The sequence below is a fragment of the Podarcis bocagei genome (assembly GCF_964188305.1).
Source record: "Podarcis bocagei genome assembly, chromosome: 16".
Classification (NCBI taxonomy): domain Eukaryota; kingdom Metazoa; phylum Chordata; class Lepidosauria; order Squamata; family Lacertidae; genus Podarcis; species Podarcis bocagei.
The window spans coordinates 33,610,511-33,634,757 of record NC_138142.1 but is presented as its reverse complement, the minus strand read 5'-3'; the positions used below and the strand labels follow the sequence as shown (position 1 = coordinate 33,634,757).

General features: G+C 48.1%; 1 protein-coding gene across 1 annotated transcript; it reads right to left on the bottom strand.

The window, feature by feature from the left end:
- Positions 1 to 1,365: 1,365 nt before the first annotated feature.
- On the bottom strand, positions 1,366 to 24,207 carry NDUFS2 (NADH:ubiquinone oxidoreductase core subunit S2). Its single transcript, XM_081173346.1, has 14 exons — positions 24,029 to 24,207; positions 20,879 to 20,982; positions 19,670 to 19,860; positions 18,601 to 18,721; positions 17,079 to 17,191; positions 15,808 to 15,882; positions 15,508 to 15,585; positions 14,453 to 14,538; positions 14,190 to 14,309; positions 12,665 to 12,794; positions 12,126 to 12,221; positions 5,742 to 5,825; positions 2,913 to 2,970; positions 1,366 to 1,605 (listed from the first exon to the last, which is right to left on the bottom strand). The coding sequence occupies exons 1-14, from the start codon at positions 24,112 to 24,114 to the stop codon at positions 1,568 to 1,570; spliced, it is 1,380 nt and encodes a 459-aa protein (XP_081029472.1). The 5' UTR covers positions 24,115 to 24,207; the 3' UTR covers positions 1,366 to 1,567.
- Positions 24,208 to 24,247: the final 40 nt, after the last annotated feature.

The window sequence follows — 24,247 nt, the reverse complement described above, 5'->3', positions numbered from 1 at the left end:
CCCTGAGCCAAGAAACTCAGCCCAGCCTACCGTGCAAGGTTGTTGTGGGGGATTAAACGGGGAAGGGGAGAACCACACATGCAACCTTGAGAAAAAGGAGGGATAGAAATACAGTGGTACCTTGGTCTACGAACAGTCTAGTTCACGAATTATTTGGAACATGAACAATTCAAAACCGGAAGAAGGTGTTCCGGTTAGCAATTTTTTTTTTGAATCCGAATGTACTCCGTTTGGGGGTGCACTTCTGTTTTGAGTGCCACACTTCTGTTGTCTGGCAGTGGAGAAGGGGGGTGTTTCCTGTAGCTGTGCGGGAGGGAGGCTGAGTGCCCGCCAGCCAGCCGGTTTGCAGGAGCGCAACTCTCCCCCATGCTGCTCAGGAGGCATGCGCTCTAGGGAGCATTTCCCGCAGCAGCACGGGGGGATCTGTGTGGATTCCAGTTCAGCTACTTGTTGGTTGATTGATTGATTGTGACACTGTGGAAAAGGATAAAAGCCCCCCCCCCATCCAAACAATCACTATCATCAGGGCAGGTAAGAATTTTTTTTAATTTTCATTTTTATCATCTACAATACTGTTTTTATTTTATAGTACAGTGGTACCTTGGGTTAAGTACTTCATTCGTTCCAGAGGTCCGTTCTTAACCTGAAACTGTTCTTAACCTGAAGCACCACTTTAGCTAATGGGGCCTCCTGCTGCTGCTGCGCCGTCGCCGCGCGATTTCTGTTCTCATCCTGAAACAAAGTTATTAACTTGAGGTAATATTTCTGGGTTAGCAGAGTCTGTAACCTGAAGCGTATGTAACCTGAGGTACCACTGTACAGTACATTGATTATTGCTTTCCTTTTATGGATCAATGGTCTCGTTAGGTAGTAAAATTCATGTCAAATAGCTGATTTAGGGATTGTTTTTAAAAGTCTGGAACAGATTAATCCATTTTGCATTACTTTCTATGGGAAAGCGCGCCTTTGGTTTAAGAACAGACTTCTGGAACAGATTAAGTTTGTAAACCAAGGTACCACTGTATATGAATTTTTCAGACAGTAATTCGCATAGAAATAGAAATAATGAAGAAATAAACATGGCCAAATTAGGCCCAGCTGCTGCAGGCTGGCTCCCAACCACTGTTTGTTCTCTCTGGAGCTGCCGAGGCTTGAACGCAGCCTGTTCCGTCTGCAAAGCAAAATGATATCTGTGTGTATGCGTTTGCTTTTTTTTTTTAAGGCCCAGCACTGACAGAGAGAGAGAATGGGAAAAAGAGAACTCAGAGCTTCAACCTTAAGCAAAGGAAGAGGAAGCAGAAGGAGGCGGAGGTGAGGCCCCGCTGGCAAATTCCTCATCACAAACACACAGAGACATACCCTGAGTTTGCTGAGAGCATTTTGTTTAATTATAGCTAAGCCCTGCCTGCAGTGCAAGGAGGGCCACACAAGACTGTACACAGAGAAAGAGACACCGAAAAAAGAGAGGAAGGACGGTGCATCAACGGTCCTTGCTGGGAGGTGCCAATTCAGGAGGGAATCCCCCTCTACGAGGAGACGCTGTGGTTCGCTCCAGGGGGCTCAATGCTTATCTATCCACTTCGCCAAAGACGATGTCCTGGGTGCCTGAGGAGGAGGAGGAGAGGTGTGAAAGTTGCCAGGGATGGTGCCTACAGCCTTCATGTTAGACATTTGGCAGCGGAGGGCATTGAAGGGTTGCAGTCCTAGCCACACTTCACAATGTGGTGGGACTTGCCCCTGGACGAAGCATGCCTAGGAAGCAGGCTGCTCTGCTGCAACCCAGTGCTTCACTTTTTAGGAAAACGGGATGCCCATCATCAAATGTTAGCAGGCAACTTGGCCCACCCCACAAACTCCATTATGGAAACTCTCCCAAGTGTGGACTCTCCAGATGTTCCTGAATGACAGCTCCCATCACCCCTGGCCATTGGCAACATCTGGAGGTCCAGAGGTTCCCCACACCTCCTCTGACACTTGGTACGAGTCAACTCCCTCTGCTCGTTCCACAATGAGAGAAACACTTTCTGAATGTGCTCAGGGGGAAACATCGTCTTGTCCATGGGTAGGCGAACTAAGGCCCGGGGGCTGGATCCGGCCTAATCACCTTCTAAATCTGGCCCATGGACGGTCCGGGAATCAGTGTGTTTTTACATGAGTAGAATGTGTCTTTTTATTTAAAATGCATCTCTGGGTTATTTGTGGGACATAGGAATTCATTCATTCCCCCCCTCAAAATATAGTCCGGCCCCCCACAAGGTCTGAGGGACAGTGGACCGGCCCCCTGCTGAAAAAGTTGGCTGACCCCTGGTCTTGTCTGACAGTCAGATCCTCCATGGAGGAGGTAGACCCAGATTGGCTCAACTGTGGCTTAAATTATACCCGGATAGGAGGCCTGCAAGGATGGGGAAAGCTATGTCCCTCCAGTTGTTATTGGACTCCAGTTCCCAGCAACCCCAGCCAGTGCAGCCAATGGTCAGGGATAATGGGAGCTGAAGTCCAGAAACGTTTGGAGAGTGCTGCAGGTTTCCTAACCCTCCTATAGCAGCTGAGAGACTGAGGCTGGAGTCCTAACCCCACTTCCCCGAGTGTATGTCCCATTGAATTTAATGGGGCTTGCTTCTGAGTGGCCACAGTGAGCACTGCAGACCGAGCCCCTGGGAATTCCGCTACTGGAATCCTCCATCTTGCTACTGGCAAGCTGCTATCTCTTCTGCCAAAGGGGCGTCATTCTGCCTGCGTGGATTATCAGCACCTGCTTGGCATGCAAATGGTCCCAGGTTCAGTCCTGGAAATCTCCAGGCAGGTGCACCTCACAGAGCTACAGCTACCTGCTTCCCACCTGCCTGCCCACCACCTCCCCTCCCCCTCTGCCAGCCAAAAAGCCCAACGAAAAGAATGGAAGTCAGACCTACCGATGATGGCCACCACGTCCGCAAGCATGTGACCTTGCGACATCTTATCCAGCCCAGCCTGCAGAAATGGATAGGGGAGGCAAACATTTAAGAATGTCTATGGATTTGGTGTTTGTTTGCTTGAGAGTCAGTGTGGTGTAGTGGTTAAGAGCGGCGGACTCATAATCTAGTGAACCGGGTTTGTGTCTCCGCTCCTCCACATGCAGCTGCTGGGTGACCATGGGCCAGTCACACTTCTCTGAAGCCGCTCAGCCCCACTCACCTCACAGAGTGTTTGTTGTGGGGGAGGAAGGCAAAGGAGAATGTTGGACACTTTGAGACTCCTTCGGGTAGTGGTAAAGCGGGATATCAAATCCAAACTCTTCTTCTCTTCTTCTTGTTTTCAATAGAATTAAATGTTAGATGGATGGGGCAAGGAGAGAAAAAGATCAGGAGAAGCAAAGAGCTGGTCAGACCATCCTCCCTGCAGTACAGGGGTGAGGACTCTCAGGCCCAGGGGCCAAATGCGGCCCCCAAAGTCTCTGTCTGGCCCTCAGGACTCTCACTGCACCCACCCCACCAAGGGCCCTGTACTTTTCTTCAGTCTTTTTGCCTAAACTCTGATCATTCCTTTTCCTTGTCTGGATGGAGAGGGGTGTGTGCAAGGAGGGTCATGCATTCCCCATCCCTAATTTAAGGTTTAGAAGTGTCAGGAAGTGGAATGATCTCAAGCCAGGGCTATAAAAACAGCACACAGGTGGCTCGCACCAGATGTGGGGAACCGCTGCCCCTCCAGATGTTGCTGAATGACTATTCCCACCAGCCCCAGCAAGCACGGCCAATGGTCGGGAATGATGGGGGTTGTAGTCCAGCAACATCTGGGAGAGCCAAAGGTTTGCCACATCTGGCTCAACATGTTCTCCTAAACAGCCTCCCACCACAAATGTGACAGGAGGGAAAAAGCAGAACTGGAAACCAAATTTAACTTGCTGAGGAATCTCAGCCTTGATTTTAAAAAGCATTTCACAAGGTCTAGAAACTCAAGGGGTTTAAAAAAAAACAAAACCAAATGCACCAAGCAAAGGATTCCTGCTGAAGTCATAAGAGGCCAGCCTGGATAGCTCAGTTGGTTAGAGCATGGAGCATGAAATGCCAAGGTTGCAGGTTTGATTCCCATACGGGACAGCTGCATATTCCTGCACTGTAGGGGGTTGGACTAGATGATCCTCAGGGTCCCTTTTCCAACTCTATAATTCTATTAATCCTGTTCTAAGACTCCAAACTTGCACCTACTTTTCAGGGCTTAGCCCCGCTGAACTCAACACGACCAACTTCTGAAGAAACATGTAAGTTTGTGCTGTGAATTAGGTTTTCTGCGGTTGAGAGGCCCAGTGATCTGGAGAGATCAATTTGCCTCTCTTGCAAGTTCAACTGAAAAGGAATCATGTAAAAAGAAACACGGGAATTTGCTTAACTCGGAGACAAGAGTCAGAGGGGTCAGCATTTTTCTGGAAACACGACAAGTTTTGAATGAGTTTTTTTGTACCATGCAGAACTCACATTACCCTCCCTGCATGTGCATCCGAAACCACAACCGAAACACAGAGTTTTCCCAACTCTAGGTGACGAGAAGAGGAACGCAAGAGAGGAAGGAAACATCCCCTACACACACATACACACACAAACAAACACATGCCAGTCAAACAGATGAGCAGAAGGATAGAGTCCCTCTTTCTGCAATGCTTAACTCTCCTAGCCTGTAAGGAAGAATGACTACCAGAAATAGTTCAAGGAAGAGCTGGGAAATTCCCCCTGCCAGCCCCCTGAGCAAATATTTCCAGTGCTGTTCTATTAAAACATGCAGCAAGGACACCTAACCAAATCTGAGGGCCATGACGTATTGCCATCTGCTTTTCCCAAGGCAAAGAAGGAGAGGCAGGGCTTGCCATGACCCTCCCCACCCTAGCTTACTGATATCAAGAAGCTTATATAATAACAATATAATAATAATTTATTATTTATACCCCGCCCATCTGGCTGGGCTTCCCCAGCCACTCTGGGTGGCTTCCAACAGAACACTAAAATACCATAACCTATTAAACATTAAAAGCTTCCCTAAACAGGGTTGCCTTCAGATGTCTTCTAAAAGTCTGGTAATTGTTGTTCTCTTTGACCTCTGGTGGGAGGGCGTTCCACAGGGCGGGTGCCCTCTGCCTGGTTCCCTGTAGCTTTGCTTCTCACAGTGAGGGAACAGCCAGAAGGCCCTCGAAGCTGGACCTCAGTGTCCGGGCAGAACGATGGGTGTGGAGACACTCCTTCAGGTATACTGGACCGAGGCCGTTTGGGGCTTTAAGGTCAGCACCAATACTTTGAATTGTGTTCGGAAACGTACTGGGAGGCAGTGTTGGTCTTTCAAGACCGGTGTTATATGGTCTCGGCGGCTGCTCCCAGTCAAAAGTCTAGCTGCCGCATTCTGGATTGGTTGTAGTTTCCAGGTTACCTTCAAAGGTAGCCCCACATAGAGCGCATTGCAGCTTCCTTTGTTGGGTTTCCTACAGGTGCCTCATTTGGGACAGACAAAGGGTGCACTGCCCCAGCCTCACTCGACCCTCAGCCAGCCCCCTCCAGCCCCTCTGCCTGCCTTCTTTCTTACATCCAGCCCAGAGGGTGTCCCTGCCTATCAGCTTCCTCCTCCTTCTCAATCTCAGTGTTCCCCTTGTAGAACATAGGGCTAGTTGGTTCTGCCCTTGGTTGGCTCTGGCGCCACCTACTGTTGGGCTGCTTGCCTCCCACCCCACCAGTCCCAATGGGCACCGGCCATTTCCCCCTTTCCTCCCTTGTCCCTCTTACCAGGTGGGCGAATCCTGGAGCCTTTATCTTGCAGCGGTAGGGCCGGCTGCTGCCATCAGAGACCAGGTACACACCAAACTCCCCCTGCAGGATGAGAATGAAGAGGAGCAGAGGAGAGGAGATTTAGATGACCCAAATTGGGAAGCCGAGTTACCATGGTACATGGGGTGTGAGAGGGCGGGGAGAGAGCTTGAAGCAGAGTGTGGCTTTAGAACTTCGCCAATGAGAGAGTTGCAAAGGATTCTGGGACTCCAATGAGAAGAGGCAGGCAACATAAAAAAGGACACGTCCACACTATGCATTTAAAGCTGTATTGTACTGCTTTAAAGAGTCACGGTTTCCTCGCAAAGAATCCTGGGAACTACAGTTTGTTGAGGCTGCTGAGGGTTGTTAAAGGTAAAGGGGCCCCTGACCATTAGGTCCAGTCATGGCCGACTCTGGGGTTGCGGCGCTCATCTCGCTTTACTGGCCGAGGGAGCCGGCGTACAGCTTCCAGGTCATGTGGCCAGCATGACTAAGCCGCTTCTGGAGAACCAGAGCAGCGCACGGAAACGCCGTTTACCTTCCCGCCGGAGCGGTACCTATTTATCTACTTGCACTTTGACGTGCTTTTAAACTGCTAGGTTGGCAGGAGCTGGGACCGAGCAACGGGAGCTCACCGCGTTGTGGGGATTCGAACCGCTGACCTTCTGATCGGCAAGTCCTAGACTCTGTGGTTTAACCCACAACGCCACCCGCGTCCCTTCTGAGGGTTGTTAGGACTGTTAGGATATTTCCGTTCCACCTTAAAGGGAGCAGGCTTTGTAAGCAACAGAGTCTGCGCATGTCCTGTTGACAGGATGTTTATGCTTGCTGTTTTTCCTTTCGGTTTTGCAGTCGGCTCAGACACGCTGACAGAATGGACGTGTTTTCTTTTGTTCTGTTAAACGCTTAATAAAGTCTGTAAATTATGCTCTTCTGTGATGCAAGCTTTCGGCTGTGTTTTCTGCTGATAAAGAGGGTGCACCAAGCCTAGGAATGTGGCTAAGAATTTCCAAAGGCTTTGTGCCCCTAACTGTTGGATCTGCGTGACTACGGGAGGCCGATGGACGTCCAGAACTCCGGCTTGGGGGCTCAGATGGACACTATCTCCCTGGCAGTTTCCCAACAACAAGGTTTCGGGCCCAGATTCACGGCACCTACAGGAGAGTAAAGCTGCAACAGACTGCGTTTGAGGTATGTGGGGAAAGCGAAAGGAAGGGACGTTTTCCTGTTTTTACCTCGGCAAGGAGTCTTTGATCTCCGGCAGATTAATTGGCCTGGGAGCCGAGCCAGAAAGGCTTCGTGATTAATGGGCTGCCAAGATAAGGCGTCTTTGAAAGCATAGGGCTCACGGCTCAAGTAAAAAGCTGAGATGGATCTCTTACAGACCTCAGAAACTGCTCCATGTCCTAAGTTGGATGGGCAGAATTATGAACCCTGGGCAAGATGGTGTGAATCTTTGCTGCGTCAGTTTGGGGTCTGGCATGTTGTTTCTGAAGCCCCCCCAGTTCCTCTGACAGAGAGATGGAAATCGCAGAATTCGAAAGCGATTGACATAATAGTCTTATCCGTATCTCTTGAGGAAATTAAGACGCTGGCTGGCAACACCACTGCACGTGCAATGTGGACTGCTTTGTTGAAAGCTCACAAACCAATAATCCCAGCCCAGAGTTTGACTGCATCGGAGGTCCTAGCTGTTTCCCAGAATGCGAATGAGTGCAGGGATGCTGAGGGCACCGGTTGCAAGCTGCAGGGGGAGCTGACCGTCACATCATCCCAGGCAGCATTCCAGCCTCCAGGGGGAGCCAAGGAGTCGGCAGCTGAGAGCTCTGTTTCTCATGGGAACCAAGGCCATCGCCTTTGCAGAGGCCGGAAAGGCAAAGGTAAACAGAGCCACAGGCAGACACCTGCAGATGGCCAGGAGCAGAGGGAGGGTGAAGCGTTGTTTGCTGGCACAGCTTCACCAAAGGCTAAAGGCACGTCTGCTGACCAGAAGCAGGGGGGCAAGCTGCAAAAGCCCACGCCAGTGGAAAGCAAGGTTTTGCTTGCTGGCACAGCTTCACCAAAGGCTAAAGGCACGTCTGCTGGCCAGGAGCAGCAGGGGGGCAAGCTGCAAAAGCCCACACCAGTGCAAAACAAGGGTTTGCTTGCTGTAAAGACTGCTCCAACAGCCAAAGGCAGCTTTGTTATTGATTCAGGCTGTACGCGCCACATTTCAAAGGACAGGCATCTCTTTATCTCCTTCAAGCCTCAAGAAGGTGAGATCCACCTGGCTGATGGAAGGACGTTGCAAATTGCAGGAGAAGGGACTGTGAAACTTGCAAGTCTGCACACTACCATCAGTAATGTACTTTTTGTTCCAGGAGCGGCGAGCAACTTGCTGAGCGTCCCACAGCTTACTGGACGTGGTTTTCAGATTTCCTTCAAGAGGAGCGTTTGTGTCATCAGTAAAGGCAAAGAGGACTATTTGCATGCTAAGTTTATGGATGGTTTGTTCCATATAACTTATGATGACACTGCTGTTGTGAATAATGCTGATTCTTGTTGTGTTGCACAAACTAACAAAGTTCTTCATGCAGGTTGCATTCATGATGCGCATCGACGGTTTGGTCACCTCTCTTGGAAGGCACTGGCCAAGATGCCAGAGGTGGTTGAAGGTTTGAACATCAAACCCTGTAAATTTCACATGAAATGTGTATCTTGTGCAGAGAACAAGGTGAAGGTTGCTCCAAAAGGCAAGGAGTCTAGCAGGCAGGCTTCCAAACCCTACCAGCTAGTGCATGCGGACCTGGTTGGTCCACTTGCGCCCTCTATAGGAGGAGCAAGGTACTTCATTATTCTGATTGATTCTTTTTCCAGGTACATTCATGTGTATTTGCTCGAACAGAAATCGCAAGCGTTTCCAAAGTTTAAGGCATTCTGTGCTTGGTTGGAGAATGTGCACAGTAAACGTATTTCTTGTTTGTTTACTGATCGGGGCGGGGAGTTTACTTCTCAGCAGTTTGAAGCTTTCCTGACTGAGAAGGGAATCCAGCATGACATGTCAACGCCCAGATCGCCATGGATGAATGGGCTTGCGGAGAGAGCAAATCAAACATTGCTGCAAGGAATCAAAACCCTGTTGCATGATGCCAATCTCCCTGATAAGTTTTGGGGGGAGGCTCTGGGGAATTTGGTTTATTCCTTTAATCGCAGATTGTCATCACCCATTGGTTGTACCCCCTATGAGAAGATGTTTGGCAAGAAACCCAACACCAAACACATGAGAATTTTTGGTTCGGACATGTGGGTACGCACACAACAAACCAACAAGCTTGGGAAGCGTGGGGCACATGGTTTGTTCATGGGGTACAAAAAAGGTGCATACAGGGTATGGATGACTGACTCTAAGTCCATTAAGTTCACAAGGAGTGTTGAGTACAATCCTAAGTGGGGGGAAAATGTGGGAATTTTCCAGAGTTACCCAGAGGAGGATGAAGGTGATGTCAAGCAAGCAGCTAAAGATGAGAAAGCTGCTGCTGCTGATGATGATGATGAGGATGATGATGATGATGATGATGATCAGAGTTCGGATTCCAGTTCAGTGGGCGGCGCTGCTGCTGCTGCTGGTGTCAGTGACAGTGATGACACAGCAGACTACCAGAGCGCAAAGGCCTCAATCAGACCATCTGATGCATCTGACAATGAACTGGAAGAACCACTGTTCACCATTGGTCATTTTTCTCCTAAGAAAGAGGAGATGAGTCCAGAAGACTTGCGTCTAGTACGTAGATCTGAAAGGGCGACCAAGGGCAGACCTCCAAAGAGGTATGCTGATGAGTTTGCTAAGACAGCAACTGCTGTTCTTAGTAGCTCAGAGAAGGTGTGGGAACCTTCAAGCTTCAAAGAGGTTCAGGAGTTAACCTCTAAAGATGCTGAGCCTTGGCTTAATGCCATGAAGGCTGAAGTTGATTCCTTGAACAGGAACCAAACTTGGGAATTGGTACCAGTAGTCCCAGGAATGAGACTGGTTGGCAGCAAATGGGTCTTCAAGGCCAAGACAGACCAGAATGGCAAGGTAGTTAGACACAAAGCCAGATTGGTTGCCAGAGGTTTTTCACAGGTACCAGGACAGGATTACCACGAGACCTACTCACCCACAGTCAAATATGAGAGCATTCGGCTGATGCTCAAGGTCGCTGCGGAGGAGAAACTGCATGTTTCCCACCACGACATTAATACAGCTTTTTTGTATGGGATTTTGAATGAACAGCTGTTCATGCTTCCACCTGATGGGATGGAGATACAGAAGGGAATGGTCTGTAAACTGCGGAAATCCTTATATGGTCTCAAGCAGAGTGCCAGGTGTTGGAACACAAAACTCACTGAGACATTGCTTTCTCTAGGTTTTCACCAGGGCAAAGCTGATCCATGTGTGTTTGTCAAGGAGGAGGGGCAAAACAAACTGTATTGTTTATGTTTTGTTGATGATCTTCTGATGTTTTGGAAGAATCAGGCTTTTTACCAAAGCACCCTAGCTCAGCTGAAGGAGCACTTTGACATGAAGGATCTTGGTGAGGTATCCAACTATCTTTCTCTGCAGGTGGAGAAGGACCAAGCAGGTAATTTTCTGGTACATCAAACACAGAAAATTGCTGATGTGTTAACCAGGTTGAATTTGGTTGATGCAAACCCAGCAGACACACCGATGGTGACAGGTTACCAGGTAGACAGTACTGCTGAAGCGTTTTCTGACACAACGCTGTACAGATGCATTCTAGGCAAGCTGAATTTCATTGCCAGATGTTCAAGACCTGACATAGCTGTAAGCTGTAATCTGCTTAGCAGACATGCCAACAATCCTACGATTCAGGATTGGAAAGCTCTGAAGCGCATAGCCCGCTATTTGAAAGGGACTATGCACTACAGGCTGAGGTTCACCAGTCAGAAGACTGGGGGTCTTGAAATCTTTGCTGATGCAAGTTTTGGAAGTGACACCACGGATGGTACAAGCACTTCTGGAGTATGCTACATGTACAACCACTGCCTGTTTGACTGGTTGTGCAAGAAGCAGACAACAGTGAGCCTAAGTTCCTGTGAAGCAGAACTCAATGCTCTGTCATTTTCACTCATGGATTGTGAATGGTTGGTGCAACTGTTTAAGGACATCAGGGTGTCTGTGAAATGTCCTATACAAGTGTATCAAGACAATAGATCGTGTTTGGCTTTGCTGAACTCCGAGAGTTGCAAGCAGAGAACCAAGTACTTGCAGATTAAGCTACATCGTGCAAGAGAGTGTATTCAGAAAGGACTGATTCAGGTGTCCTACATGGCAGGAAATGAAATTCCTGCTGATCTGTTGTCTAAGGTTGTTAACAAAGAACAACTTAAGGTTTATGTACAAAGGTTGCAATTGGGTGAACCACAGGTACAACAGGTTACACGGAAAGGGGGAGGATGTTAGGATATTTCCGTTCCACCTTAAAGGGAGCAGGCTTTGTAAGCAACAGAGTCTGCGCATGTCCTGTTGACAGGATGTTTATGCTTGCTGTTTTTCCTTTCGGTTTTGCAGTCGGCTCAGACACGCTGACAGAATGGACGTGTTTTCTTTTGTTCTGTTAAACGCTTAATAAAGTCTGTAAATTATGCTCTTCTGTGATGCAAGCTTTCGGCTGTGTTTTCTGCTGATAAAGAGGGTGCACCAAGCCTAGGAATGTGGCTAAGAATTTCCAAAGGCTTTGTGCCCCTAACTGTTGGATCTGCGTGACTACGGGAGGCCGATGGACGTCCAGAACTCCGGCTTGGGGGCTCAGATGGACACTATCTCCCTGGCAGTTTCCCAACAAGGACACCCCTAAAAGAGCTACAATTATCAGAGTAGTTTAACAATCATTCTCTCTTCCCAGGGAACCCTGGGAACTGTGAGTCCAGGCTGAGAATTAAGCTCCACAGATGCTCTCATGGTAAGAAGGAGGTATACCAGAGGGCAAGATTTGGCTGGCGACCCTGCTGACAGCAAACTCAGGCGCTGACCAGACTGGAGTAAAAATGGGGCCTACGATGAAGAAAGAAGAATCAGCATACTTGCAAGCATCCTGGGGCTTCAAGAAATAAGGGGACAAATCTTTTTTTGGTGATGGTGGGGGGAATATCTTAAAAATGCACCAAGAAAACCCAACCACAGCCCAGCGTGGACTGAGCATGCTCAGTAGATACAGAATGCTGGATATCGGTTTGGTGCAGGAAGAAGCAATGGGAAAGAGGGAGATCAGAGTGGCAGAATATCCAGGGAAAGGGCATGTCTGGCTGGAGCCCAGAATGGGAGCCCTCCATTTTGTTCCCGATCTGCTGTTCCCTCCAACTGCTCAGAGCACAGGACGGTACCTTGGGTGCCTCTATAGCTGTGTACGTAGCTCCAGGAGGCACTTGGTAGCCCTCTGTGTACAGCTTGAAGTGGTGGATCAGGGCCTCCATGGAAGTCTGGCGAGGGGGAATAAAAGATACACACACACACTGTAAAACCCAATAAAAAAATTCCTTCCAGTAGCACCTTAGAGGGCAACTAAGTTTGTTATTGGTATGAGCTTTTGTGTGCATGCACACTTCTTCAGATACAGTGGTATCTCGGGTTAAGTACTTAATTCGTTCCGGAGGTCTGTTATTAACCTGAAACTGTTCTTAACCTGAAGCACCACTTTAGCTAATGGGGCTTCCTGCTGCCGCTGCACCGCTGGAGCACAATTTCTGTTCTCATCCAGAAGCAAAGTTTTTAACCCGAGGTATTATTTCTGGGTTAGCGGAGTCTGTAACCTGAAGCGTATGTAACCTGAGGTACCACTGTACTGTAAAACCCAGACAAAGGAGAGAGCTTCCCCGTTTCACCACCAGGAGGTGCCACCTCAGTTCAGGGGTGGTTTTGTTACCTTCATCTCTGCCCGCTTTGGAGGGGAGATTTTGGCATCGTCCACTTTGATCTCCCCCTCGGGCATCTTGTTGAGGGCCTGCAAGATGATACGGAGGGATTGGCGCATCTCCTCCACTCGGCACAGGTACCTGTTAGGGAGTGTGGAGTAATAGTTAAAGGTGTCAATTCAAACCCCTAACTCAGTCATGAAGCTCGCTGGGGGGTGGGGGTGGGACAGTGGTCATGGTCTCTTAGCCCATCCTACCTCACGGGGTTGTTGTGAAGATGAAACAGAATTGGAGGAGAAGGGCAAATACCACATTCCATTCCTTGGCAGCAAGGTGGGATACAAATGCAATAAATAAAACGTTGTGCATTCTAGTAAAAAAACACAACGGTGTAGACCCAACTAGTCTTGAGCAACTAGTGTGGCATAGTGGTTAGCGTGTTGGATTAGCAGCTGGGAGACCAGGGTTCAAATCCCCACCTGGCCATCAAATTCACTAGGCCAGTGCCTGTCTCTCAGTCTAACCTACCTCACAGGGCTTTTTTGTGAGAATGAAGTGGGGGGCCGGGGAAAAACCTTGAAAAGGAAAAGGGGAGAACCACACATGCCACTTTGAGCTCCTTGAAGGAAAGGTGGGATATAAATTTATCGGTTTGTACCCAATGTTAGTCCTACTTAGAATAGACCTGCTTAAATAAATCAACATGAATAACTTAGGGCTAATCGGTTTTGGCCAACTAAATTCTACTCAGAGCAGACCCACTGGGTCTAAGTTATACATGCTGTTTAATTTCAATGGGTCCGTTTTGACTAGACTAACATTGGATATAATCAAATACTATACAGAACTTGGCTGGGTACCACCCAATGCTAATATTAAAATTAACAACAAGCCAGGGAGCTAGATAGTGAAGAACCAGACAGAGAAAAACCCCAGGAAGGTCCCATTAACAGAGCACACCAGGAAGGGAGCTAAGGAACAGACTGCCCACCTTCAGGCCAGAGGGTGGGCCCTTTAAGAATCTAGAGCTCATCACAAAGAGGTGGAGCCTGAGAGCAGGAGCTTAAAAAGGCTTATTCTTCTCCCAACCTTCCAAGGAGCCAAGTTGCTCATTTGGAGTTCTCCATGGTCCTGAAATGTTTGACCGGCAGGGCCTCCTTCTCCCAGGGATCCTGCATCGAACCAAGCCAACACAAGCATGGCTCTTTTCAATCCAAGCTCTCTGCAACTGCCACAAGAATTGGGGGAAGGAGGGGTCGGCAGTGACAGCTCATAATGGACTTGGCTAGAAAGTCAAGTCAAAATCTGTAGGCAGGTGAGATAATATTTCAAAAGTGGGAGGCTTTGGAAGGAATCCACGACCCATCGCAGCAGAGGAAGACATTGGATGAACCATTTTGACTGCTCTTATGATGAGAGAGACACTGTGCTTTTTGAGGCATTGCATACTATTACTGAGAAGTTGCTGGACAAGCTCTTGGGGGCGTGCAGACCACCAAGTGCAGGTAAACCCCCCTCCAGAAAGTGGAACCACACCTGTCGTAGCAGTCGCCTCGCGACCCAATCGGGACATCGAACTCCACCTGGTCGTAGACGTCGTACGGCTGGGTTTTGCGAAGGTCCCACTGGATCCCTGAGCCACGAAGCATCACTCCGCTGACGGGGAAAGAGGAAGAGAAGAGATGCAGGAGGGAAAACACAGCTTTTGTGCCCAAGGTTAAAGTGAGCACCCACACAATGCAGGACGCCCTAATCCTGGTGGACACCAGCTTCACCACGTGATTTCACTGCTCCGTTACCTAAAACCATAATTGAGAGCTTCCTCCGACGTCACCACTCCAATATCAACTGTCCGGTTTTTCCAGATTCTGTTGTTTGTCAGCATCTGGAGGGATGGAGGGAAAGAAAAGACTAACTGAGCCGTGGAAATTATATTGGAGGAGTGGGGAACCCCAACCAGCTCTTCCCCCTTCAGATCACTGATTTCCAACTAGGCAGTTGTGCTCATGGCACAATTATCAGGCTCTGCTTTATATTTCTCTTAGGATAGGGTTGCTGCTATTGAACTATACCTCCCATCATCCCCAACCATTGGGCTATCCTGATTATAGGCAGCTGGACCCCAACAAGATCTAGAGGGTCACAGGCTCCCCAACCTTGTTTTAAAAGGAAGAAACCATGGAGAAGAACAGAGAGTGTGGATGTCACAACAAACCATAGTTTAAGCATGATAAGCCATAGCTTAAACGCAATAAACTATGGTTTACTGTGACCAGCACAAGCCTAGGACTCTTCTTCCCCTGCTCCTTCTTTAGCACGGGTGCTAGAGCCTGAAACTGTGGTTAATTTTAACTCTGGTTTGCAGAAGTATTTATTTTATTTCAAGCAGTTAAAGCCACTTCTTTAAAAAGGAAACCTCTAGGTGGTGTACAACATAAAAACAGCACTGTTGAAACAAAAATACAACATTAATACCCTTGAAACAAAAGCAGGAATTCATACAGATGAAAACAGGGTCTGATCTTTTGGCTCAGGGAGAATCTGAGTGAAAAGATACATCTTTTACAACTACAAAAGATCTTTGGGGGAAAAACAAACAATCTCAAGGAGTGCCCCCCCAACTCCCATGAAAACTGAATGTGCTCAATAGGCATGAAATACTGCCTGCCTGTTGGAGGGGAAACTAGGGGAGGAGCATAGAATGGCTGAAAGAAAGCACATTTGTTTGACTGGCACCCTCAAGAGGGGTTTTAAAAAACCCAAACAGCAGGAGCCTGCCACAGTAGCTTGGGAGGTCACAGAGAAACCTCATGGTAAGGGCTGCCCCCCCCCCCGTTTGTCAACAACGCCTCACCTCTTCCACCTCGTCTATCCGGATGGAGAAATTCTTCACAAACTCATAGATGTCATCCATCAGCCCGAGAGGCATGTCCTGAGTGACAGGGATGGAGAAGAAGAGAGGAGCAGATGCTGAAAAGACATTTTGGGATTGTGTTCAACTAAGACTAGAACAGACAGTGGATACAACCCATGGAGAGAGAGAGAGAGGTCCTGGAGAACTAGTGGTCTTCCCGTCTCTGTGAAAAACAAGTCTTCAGACCTGCCCAATCCAACCTGGCTGTCCACCTGTCTGGTCACAAAGCAGCCTTCTCACCTGGTGTACCCCTCCTGGTCGGACGTAAGCAGCGTGCATCCGGGCTCCAGACACCCGCTCGTAGAATTCAAACATCTGGAAGGCAGACAAAGAGGGAGGGAAGGGGGACATTTTACAGGTGCAATCCTGTGGACAGCTCCCAACTCGCCTCTCCCATTCTGCCATGGGCCAGTGGCTTCCCCACCTGATGCCTTCTTTTGGGCTAAGGCTGGCTGGGGCTGACGAGAGCGGGGTTGGACTAGATGACCCTTGGTGTGCCTTCCAAGGCCTCTACAATTCTATGATGTTATGCAACGCTCAGTGTTTTTGACTAGGCCTGGCTGGGGCCAATAGGAGGTGCAGTCCCAAATACCTAGAAGGCACCAGACTGTCAAAGGCTGTAGGTTTCTTGGTTTCATCCCCAACATCTCAAGTTCACACAGCTACGAACTTCATGCTTGAGGTGTCAGGATGTTGCCGCACATCACGGCAGACAGCACTGGGATAAGAGAGAATAACATTCCTACACCACTGAGCAAGAGCCCTGCGGATGGCTCAGTAAGTAAAGCAGGAGACTCTTAACTTCAAGGTTGTGGGTTTGAGCCCCACATTGGGCGAAAGATTCTTGCATTGCAGGGGGTTGGACTAGATGACCCTTGTGGTCCCTTCCAACTCTACGATTCTAGGATTCTAACTCTCCGTGTATGCTGTGCCAGAGGGACCAGAAAGAGTTGTGGGTTTTATGCAATCTGCACAGGCTTGTTTCTTTTGCGTAATTTAGAAACTGGCAGGAGATGCAAGGTGCAGTAGGGCATTTATGCCTCGTGCCGCCACCCCAAGAACTCTTTTTGGGTTCTGACTTTGTGCACAGAATTCTAAGGCAGGCTTCCACAATCATCAGGACTAGAAACCTCGTCAACTACTTTTTAAAAACAAAGGTTAATATGCTCAGGACAATGAACCTGGCACCTTTTTTGGGTATGTGTGTGGAATCAGAGAATACACACAACCCTGAGCAGAGGCAGGCAGTCCCCTCTTATATGTCACCCTAACAATGATCTGGGAAGGTACGCCAGTAGTCTTATCCGTCTACTGGAGATGGCAGGATTTGAGGGCTTGCCTAATAATCACCTAGGCAGTTTTGATACAAGAGTATTTAAAAGTTCAAAACCAGAACTCTGAAACTTGTCTGGGAACAAATGGGCAGCCGGTGATGAAGCTGGCAGATGGCACTCCATGCCACCAAGGCCACTCACGTCTCTGATGACAGCGCTGGATCCAAGAGTACTTGCCTTTTCCCTCTCCTCAAACATCCAGAAGAAAGGAGTCATGGCCCCAATGTCCAGGGCGTGGGTTGTGATGGCCATGATGTGGTTCAGGAGACGCGTGATTTCGCCAAAGAGAACTGGAAAGGAGGCAGAGACTCAGGTTAGCTACTGTGAACGCAGAACCGGGGGCATGTAAGGAAACGGATGGGGAGGGGGGATAGGGCACATATTAAATGCTACGATCCTAAGCACAGCCACATAGAACTCTCAAAGGGGTTCACTCCTTAGTGTCTTTAGGACTGAGGCCTAGGACCCAGTGCAGGGGTGAGGTACCCGTGACCCACTCACATCCTCCCCAATGTGATGGGCTGGCTGGATACAGAGGAGTGGTGGCAGACACTAGTGAGGGAACCCCCCAAGGGAAGAAGACCTGGTGGTGGGATAATGATATGTGATCAGAGAGGGAAGAAAGGAGGACTGGGAGCAGGAGGTGTTGGAAGCTGAAGAGGTGACAGGGCTTAGGGAGCAGGAAGAGTCTATGTCAGAGAACAGTCCAGAATCAGAGGCAGAAGCGGTGGCTGGAGAGGAGGGAGGCCAAGAGGCAGAGATCAGGCAGGCTGCTGAAGAAGCCACGGCAAAGAGCAGCTCCCCACCCCGATCTCACAGAACTTTGCCGAGACATGAAGAGGGTGGAGGAAAGAGAGACAAGACGAAGGAGCCTCAGAACTTGGGGGGGGCACTTACGGAGTGGTGGGAAGGTGGGGAGCATCTGCCCTCGCAACTGCCTCATTGGGACTAGTTCTGCTGGGAAGAGTTGTTGTGCTCACTGGCCTGAGCTGTGTTTGTTTCTTTGAATAAAAAGTTAACTTCACCAGGGAGAGGAGACGGTGGAGGAAGGTTGGAATAAATTTAAAAATTATTTGCAGAAATACTGTAAAATTTATGAATGTTAAGGACATTGAAATGAATCGCAGGGGCTTTAGCAACAAAGTAAAATGTAAGATTGGATTAAGAACAGATAAATTAATGGATATGAATTTGCTGAATTAATTTTTAAAAAGGGATACAAGAACGGGAGACGTGAGGAAGTCGTGAAAATAAGTTAATTGAAGATGAGAAATTAAGAAAGAGGGAATTTTTGTTTTTTGTTACTATATGTGTTTTTATCTCTTTTTTTCTTTTTCTTTTGATGTGTTTAATGTTTGTATTTTTGTACTGTTTTTTTCTCTGTGATTTTGTATTTTCTTTGTCTATGTGTGCTTTTTTTTGTGAAAACTTAATAAAATATTTATAAAAAAAAGTTAACTTCACTGACACATGAGTTATTGCTGACCTGACCCCAACACCCAGCCAACACAACCAACAGGCAGGGATGATGGGAGCCGGAGTCCAACAACATCTGGAGGGACACAGGTTCCCCTTCCCTGATGTTGGCTTGTTCAAAGGTACACAAACCAAGAAGGAAACATGGGCTGCAGTTCAGTGGCACTGCTTCATCTGCTAGCTGCGACCACACCCTCGCAAGCTGCCTGCTCTGCTTACCCACCTCGGATCCACTGAGCCCTCAAGGGCGGACGGATGTTGAGCAGCTTCTCCACCGCCAAGGAGTAGGCTTGCTCGTTGCACATCATAGAGACGTAGTCAAGCCGGTCAAAGTAGGGCAGAGCCTGGGCCAGAAAAGGATAGTTTAAAAGCAGCTAGAGACTTGCTCAAGGATCTTCAGAACATATTAATGATAATAATAATAAAAAATTTTATTTATATCCCGCCCTCCCCAGCCGAAGCCGGGCTCAGGGCGGCTAACAACAATAAAACAGTACAACATTCTAAAAACATTTCATTACAAAAATTAATTAAAATCAAATTAATGGCAACCATTAAGCTAAAGTTCTGTGAAGATTGCCAAAGGAGGGAGTCAGGCTGTGCCCTGGCCAAAGGCCTGGTGGAACAGCTCTGTCTTGCAGGCCCTGCGGAAAGATATCAAGTCCCGCAGGGCCCTGGTCTCTTGTGACAGAGCGTTCCACCAGATTGGAGCCGCAGCCGAAAAAGCCCTGGCTCTAGTTGAGGCCAACCTAACGTCTCTGTGGCCTGGGACCTTCAGGATGTTTTTATTTGAAGACTGTAAGTTCCTCTGTGGGACATACCAGGAGAGGTGGTCCCGTAGCTACGAGGGGACCTATTAAGTAAAACTCCTATTACAGTGGTGCCTCGCAAGACGAAATTAATCCATTCCGCGAGTCTCTTCGTCTTGCGGTTTTTTCGTCTTGCGAAGCATGGCTATTAGCGGCTTAGCGGCTATTAGCGGCTATTAACGGCTATTAACGGCTTTAAGAAAAAGGAAACAAACTCGCAAGAACTCGCAAGACGTTTCGTCTTGCGAAGCAAGCCCATAGGGAAATTCGTCTTGCGAAACGGCTCAAAAAACGGAAAACTCTTTCGTCTTGCGAGGCATTCGTCTTGCGAGGTACCACTGTAACTCCTATTAAGAGTTTTACTGGATCAGGCCAGTGGTCGCTCTCGCCCAATGTCCTGTTCTCACAGTGGCCAACTGGAGGCCTGTGATGGGAAGCCCGCAAGCGGGACCAGAGTGCAAGAGCAGCTCCTGCCACGATTACCTGGAGATAGGTCTTGTACTCTATCAGCTTCTCGGTGCCCCGGTGAAGCAAGCCGATGTGGGGGTCACATTTCTTCACGGACTCCCCGCTCAGCTCCATGACCAAACGCAAGACCCCGTGAGCCGCAGGGTGCTGAGGCCCAAAGTTGATGGTCAAATTGGAGACATTTTTCTCAAAGGGCGGGTCCTTGTCTGTTGGGGTCAAAAGAGCACATGTGAGACATCTTGCTGGTAAAGCAGGAGAAGGGAGCCCTTCCTCAACCTAACGGCTGCACTTACTCGTAGGCCAGCAACTGGGGAAACACATCTGTGGGTGGGGCAAGAAGCGAAAGTGGGAGGAGCAAAGGATATTACTTTTACCCAGGGATGGGGAAACTCAGGCTTGAGGGCCTTGGGGCTCTCTGCTGGCCACACACCCTCCCAAGCCACACTGCTTACCAGCCCTGCTGTGTCTCTTTTGCAAGCGTTTTTTTTCCTGGCTAGAATGTGTCATTGAACTGTGATGATGCCCCTTGCGGACCAAGAGACAGAGAAGTGTGGGTGGGTGTAGAAACCTCGGGGTTTTGTGTGGCTGAAGGTAGCCTACTGTACAAAGGTAAGGGCAAAGAAGGGGGAACCTTCCAGGCGCCACCTAATAATAATAATAATAATAATAATAATAATAATAATAATAATAATAATAAAATTATGCTACGCATCTGATTGGGTTGCCCAGTAGTGAGCAAGGCCAGAGGCAAAAGTGGGCATAGCAACAAATGAGAATTTTACCTTTCTAAAGCTAGTTTCTTCACACACTGTGTTTGTTTTTTAATGAGATTGTTTTATTTTGATTATGTGCGGATGTTCTGTAATGGATCCGGCATGGAAGCCAACCTACTCAAGAGCAGACCCCATGAAATCAATTGAGGTAAGTTAGTCACTGCCATCTATTTACAATGGGTCTGTTCCGAGTAGGAGTTAGTTATGTGCAGCCTATCAGTATTTCTCAAACTTGGGTCCCCAGCTGTTGTTGGACTACAATTCCCATCATCCCTAGCAAGCAGGACCAGTGGTCAGAGATGATGAGAGCTGTAGTCCAAAAACAGCTGGGGACCCAAGCATGAGAAACACTTCTACATCAATAAATACAGCAGAACAATACTATATTTCATCCCGTTGAGAAACTCCACATGAGAGGGAGACTCTATTCAGTTCTATGGAGGAAACTGACCGTTCCAGGGAGGAGGGACCCATTTTTCCATCTCTTTCGTGGGATACATGACGGCGCCTCCATACTGCTGGACATACTCCACATCAGGCTGCCACTGCTTTCCTCTAAGGAAGGGAAGAAGAAATGTTAAGATCTGCCCAGGAAGCAACACTCAGTATGAATCTGAAAATAGGATGCTGACTAGCTTGTGTTGTAGGGCAAGCCTTGGCACTAGGATAGATGCTGACCTTGGGAGACATCTACCAGATCTGGCTCCTATTTGTTTTCCTGACTTTGAGTCAGTTGTCTGTAAGACCAGCCCAACACTGTACAGTGGTACCTCAGGTTAAGAACTTAATTCGTTCTGGAGGTCCATTCTTAACCTGAAACTGTTCTTAACCTGAGGTACCACTTTAGCTAATGGGGTCTCCCGCTGCTGCCACGCTGCTGGAGAACTATTTCTGTTCTCATTCTGTTCTCAACCTGAGGTACTATTTCTGGGTTAGCGGAGTCTGTAACCTGAAGCGTCTGTAACCAGAGGGACCACTGTATTTTTATTTATTTATTTTACTAGCAGCTCAACACAAGTTGATTTTTGTATTTAAGGAATTTATACCACATTTTCCACCACATCTCAAAGCAGTTTACAGGGGCGAAAATAAAAGCGCACTATACACAAAATTTAAAACATAGATTCCAACCTCTCGCACTGCCAACAAAGACAAGCAAATAACGAACCTACCCACAAGGTGCACATACACTATGCCAGGCTTCCTCAACCTCGGCCCTCCAGATGTTTTTGGCCTACAACTCTCATGATCCCTAGCTAGCAGGACCAGTGTTCAGGGATGATGGGAACTGTAGTCTCAAAATATCTGGAGGGCCGAGGTTGAGGGAGCCTGCACCATGCAAAAGAATGAAAAACCATCACTTCTGGGTTCCCATGACATGGCGGACGAACCGCAGATCTGACAGCTTTGTGAGATTTGGCCTCACACAGCTTCCGGGGAAGAGCAAAAAGGCGATTCGCTTCCCCCCAAAAACCCAAGAGGAGCATTGGGGTGTCTCTGGGTCCTGCTGTTCAGAGACGGCGCTTCGGCATTGCAGGTCTCTGTTCTTCATCCCAAGAGGTGCAGAGAGTGGGGGTGAAGCCAAGTGAAAGCGCTGGTGAACTAGGAACCATTGCAGCTCCGTGAAGCAAAGCCTCTGATCCAGCCACAAGCGGTTACCATTCCAGTATATTGAAGCTGACTGCAAAGGTGAGGACTGTTTAATCTGATTGATTTGGCGGGGTAGAGGGGGAACGGGAGTGTTAAAAGGAAGTTTGCTCCCGTTCCTGGTGCTATGAGCACGAAATACATACAAGTGAAGTGTTGATGAAGTTTACCTTGGGAGATAAGGTAACTAATGAACAATAAGGATTAAAAGATTACACATAGCTTTCGTTTATACTAATCTCAAGATTTTTTAAAACATCGAACTTGGCTTGAACTCAATTTGAACTTGAATCTCTCCTATGCTGTGATTGAACTTGACTTAAAATGGAGGACTAAGCAGAGAAGGATTGCAATGCTATTTAATGGAAGAATACTACAAATTTCCTCTCTGGAAGAAAGATTGGACTGACTGAATCTACGCTACTTTTGGGAAAGAATTTTTTGATCTTTCAGAGTGTTGAAGACATCTAACCTAATGGAATTATAATTGTGGGATTATTTTATTAAAGGGTATTAGCTGGTTAAAAATCAAGATAAAAAAGAGGACTATAATATTCATTGTTAATATTGGACTAAATCAGACTTTAAAATAACATTAATATTATAGTTTTACTTACATTGGTAATCAAAAATCATTTTGATGTGAATGGGTGTAAAGACGGGAATATATAACTGTTAAAATCTGCTTTGTGAGTAAAGTGGAAGGGGGGGAGGGAAGAGGCTGAAAGTACTGGTTTTCTTTCCTGAGCATAGTGAATTGGCCTTGACAAAGTACTGATAAAGCCAAAATATTACCTTTCTTTGGTGGGAAAGGACTTTTTGTTTTGGAATTTAATCTTAGAGAGGAAGTTGGGAAATGGGGAGAGAATTGGCCCCCCTTTATCCCTGCAAGAAGCTGAGTGGGTGGGTAGAAGTGGGAAGGTAAACGGCGTTTGGTACCGTCGTGGCAGGAAGGTAAACAGCGTTTCCGTGCGCTCTGGTTTCCATCACAGTGTTCCGTTGCGCCAGAAGCGATTTAGTCAGGCTGGCACAAACATCGGCTCCCTCGGCCTGAAAGCAAGATGAACGCTGCAACCCCATAGTCACCTTTGGCTAGACTTAACCATCCAGGGGTCCTTTACCTTTATACATTTACCTTACCTTACCTGGGGACTGATGCTGCTGGACTCCAACTCTCATCAGCCTCGGTCAGGACGGCATAGCTGTCAACTTTTCCCTTTTCTTGCAAGGAATCCTATTCGGAATAAGGGAATTTCCCTTTTAAAAAGGGAAACGTTGACAGCTATGCAGGACGGGTGTGTGTGTACAGTGGTACCTCAGGTTAAGTACTTAATTCGTTCCAGAGGTCCGTACTTAACCTGAAACTGTTCTTAACCTGAAGCACTACTTTAGCTAATGGTGCCTCCTGCTGTTGCCATGCCGCCGGAGCACGATTTCTGTTCTCATCCTGAAGCAAAGTTCTTAACCTGAAGCACTATTTCTGGGTTAGCGGAATCTGTAACCTGAAGCGTCTGTAACCCGAGGTACCGCTGTATTTATGTTAAGAACTATGGTCCAACATATGGTTCCCCACTCCCACCCCCAGCGACAAAAGGGGTTGCCCTACATGCAACCCAGAACGTCATTTGAACTGAGGTTCATCTCTTCTCTCCCCCAAACTTGTTTCAGTCTTTGGCCTCTGAACAGAAACGCACGGTGCGACGTACAGAGACGCTGCCTCTGGGCATATGCAGACGGCGCCTTTCCTCACAAGCGTCCTTCTGCAAAGGCGATTGGAGGGCAGAGGTCTCACGTCATAGCACGGCTTCCATGAGGACTAGGACCTTGACATTTCTCTAGAAATTCACCGGGGTGGGAAGGGAGCCGCGTAGCCGTAACGGTAGACCCTCAGCCATTAAAACGAAAAGAGGGAAAAGCTATTTCCAGGGTGGTGTGAAAAGGGTGGGGGTATTACCTGCTGGGCGCCGCCCCCAGCGCAATCCCCTGTCTCCATGACCCTGAAGGTGCCCGCAATCTCCACAAAGCCCTGAGCGCCGCCATCTTCCTTGCGGGGCTGCGGCAACCCACAGACGTCAAACCCGCGCATGCTCCCCTTTACTGCAGAGCTTCGGAGCCGCCATTGTAGGTAAGGGCAAAGGGGGAAATCCTTCCCCTCTCCTGCCAAGGAGAGAGA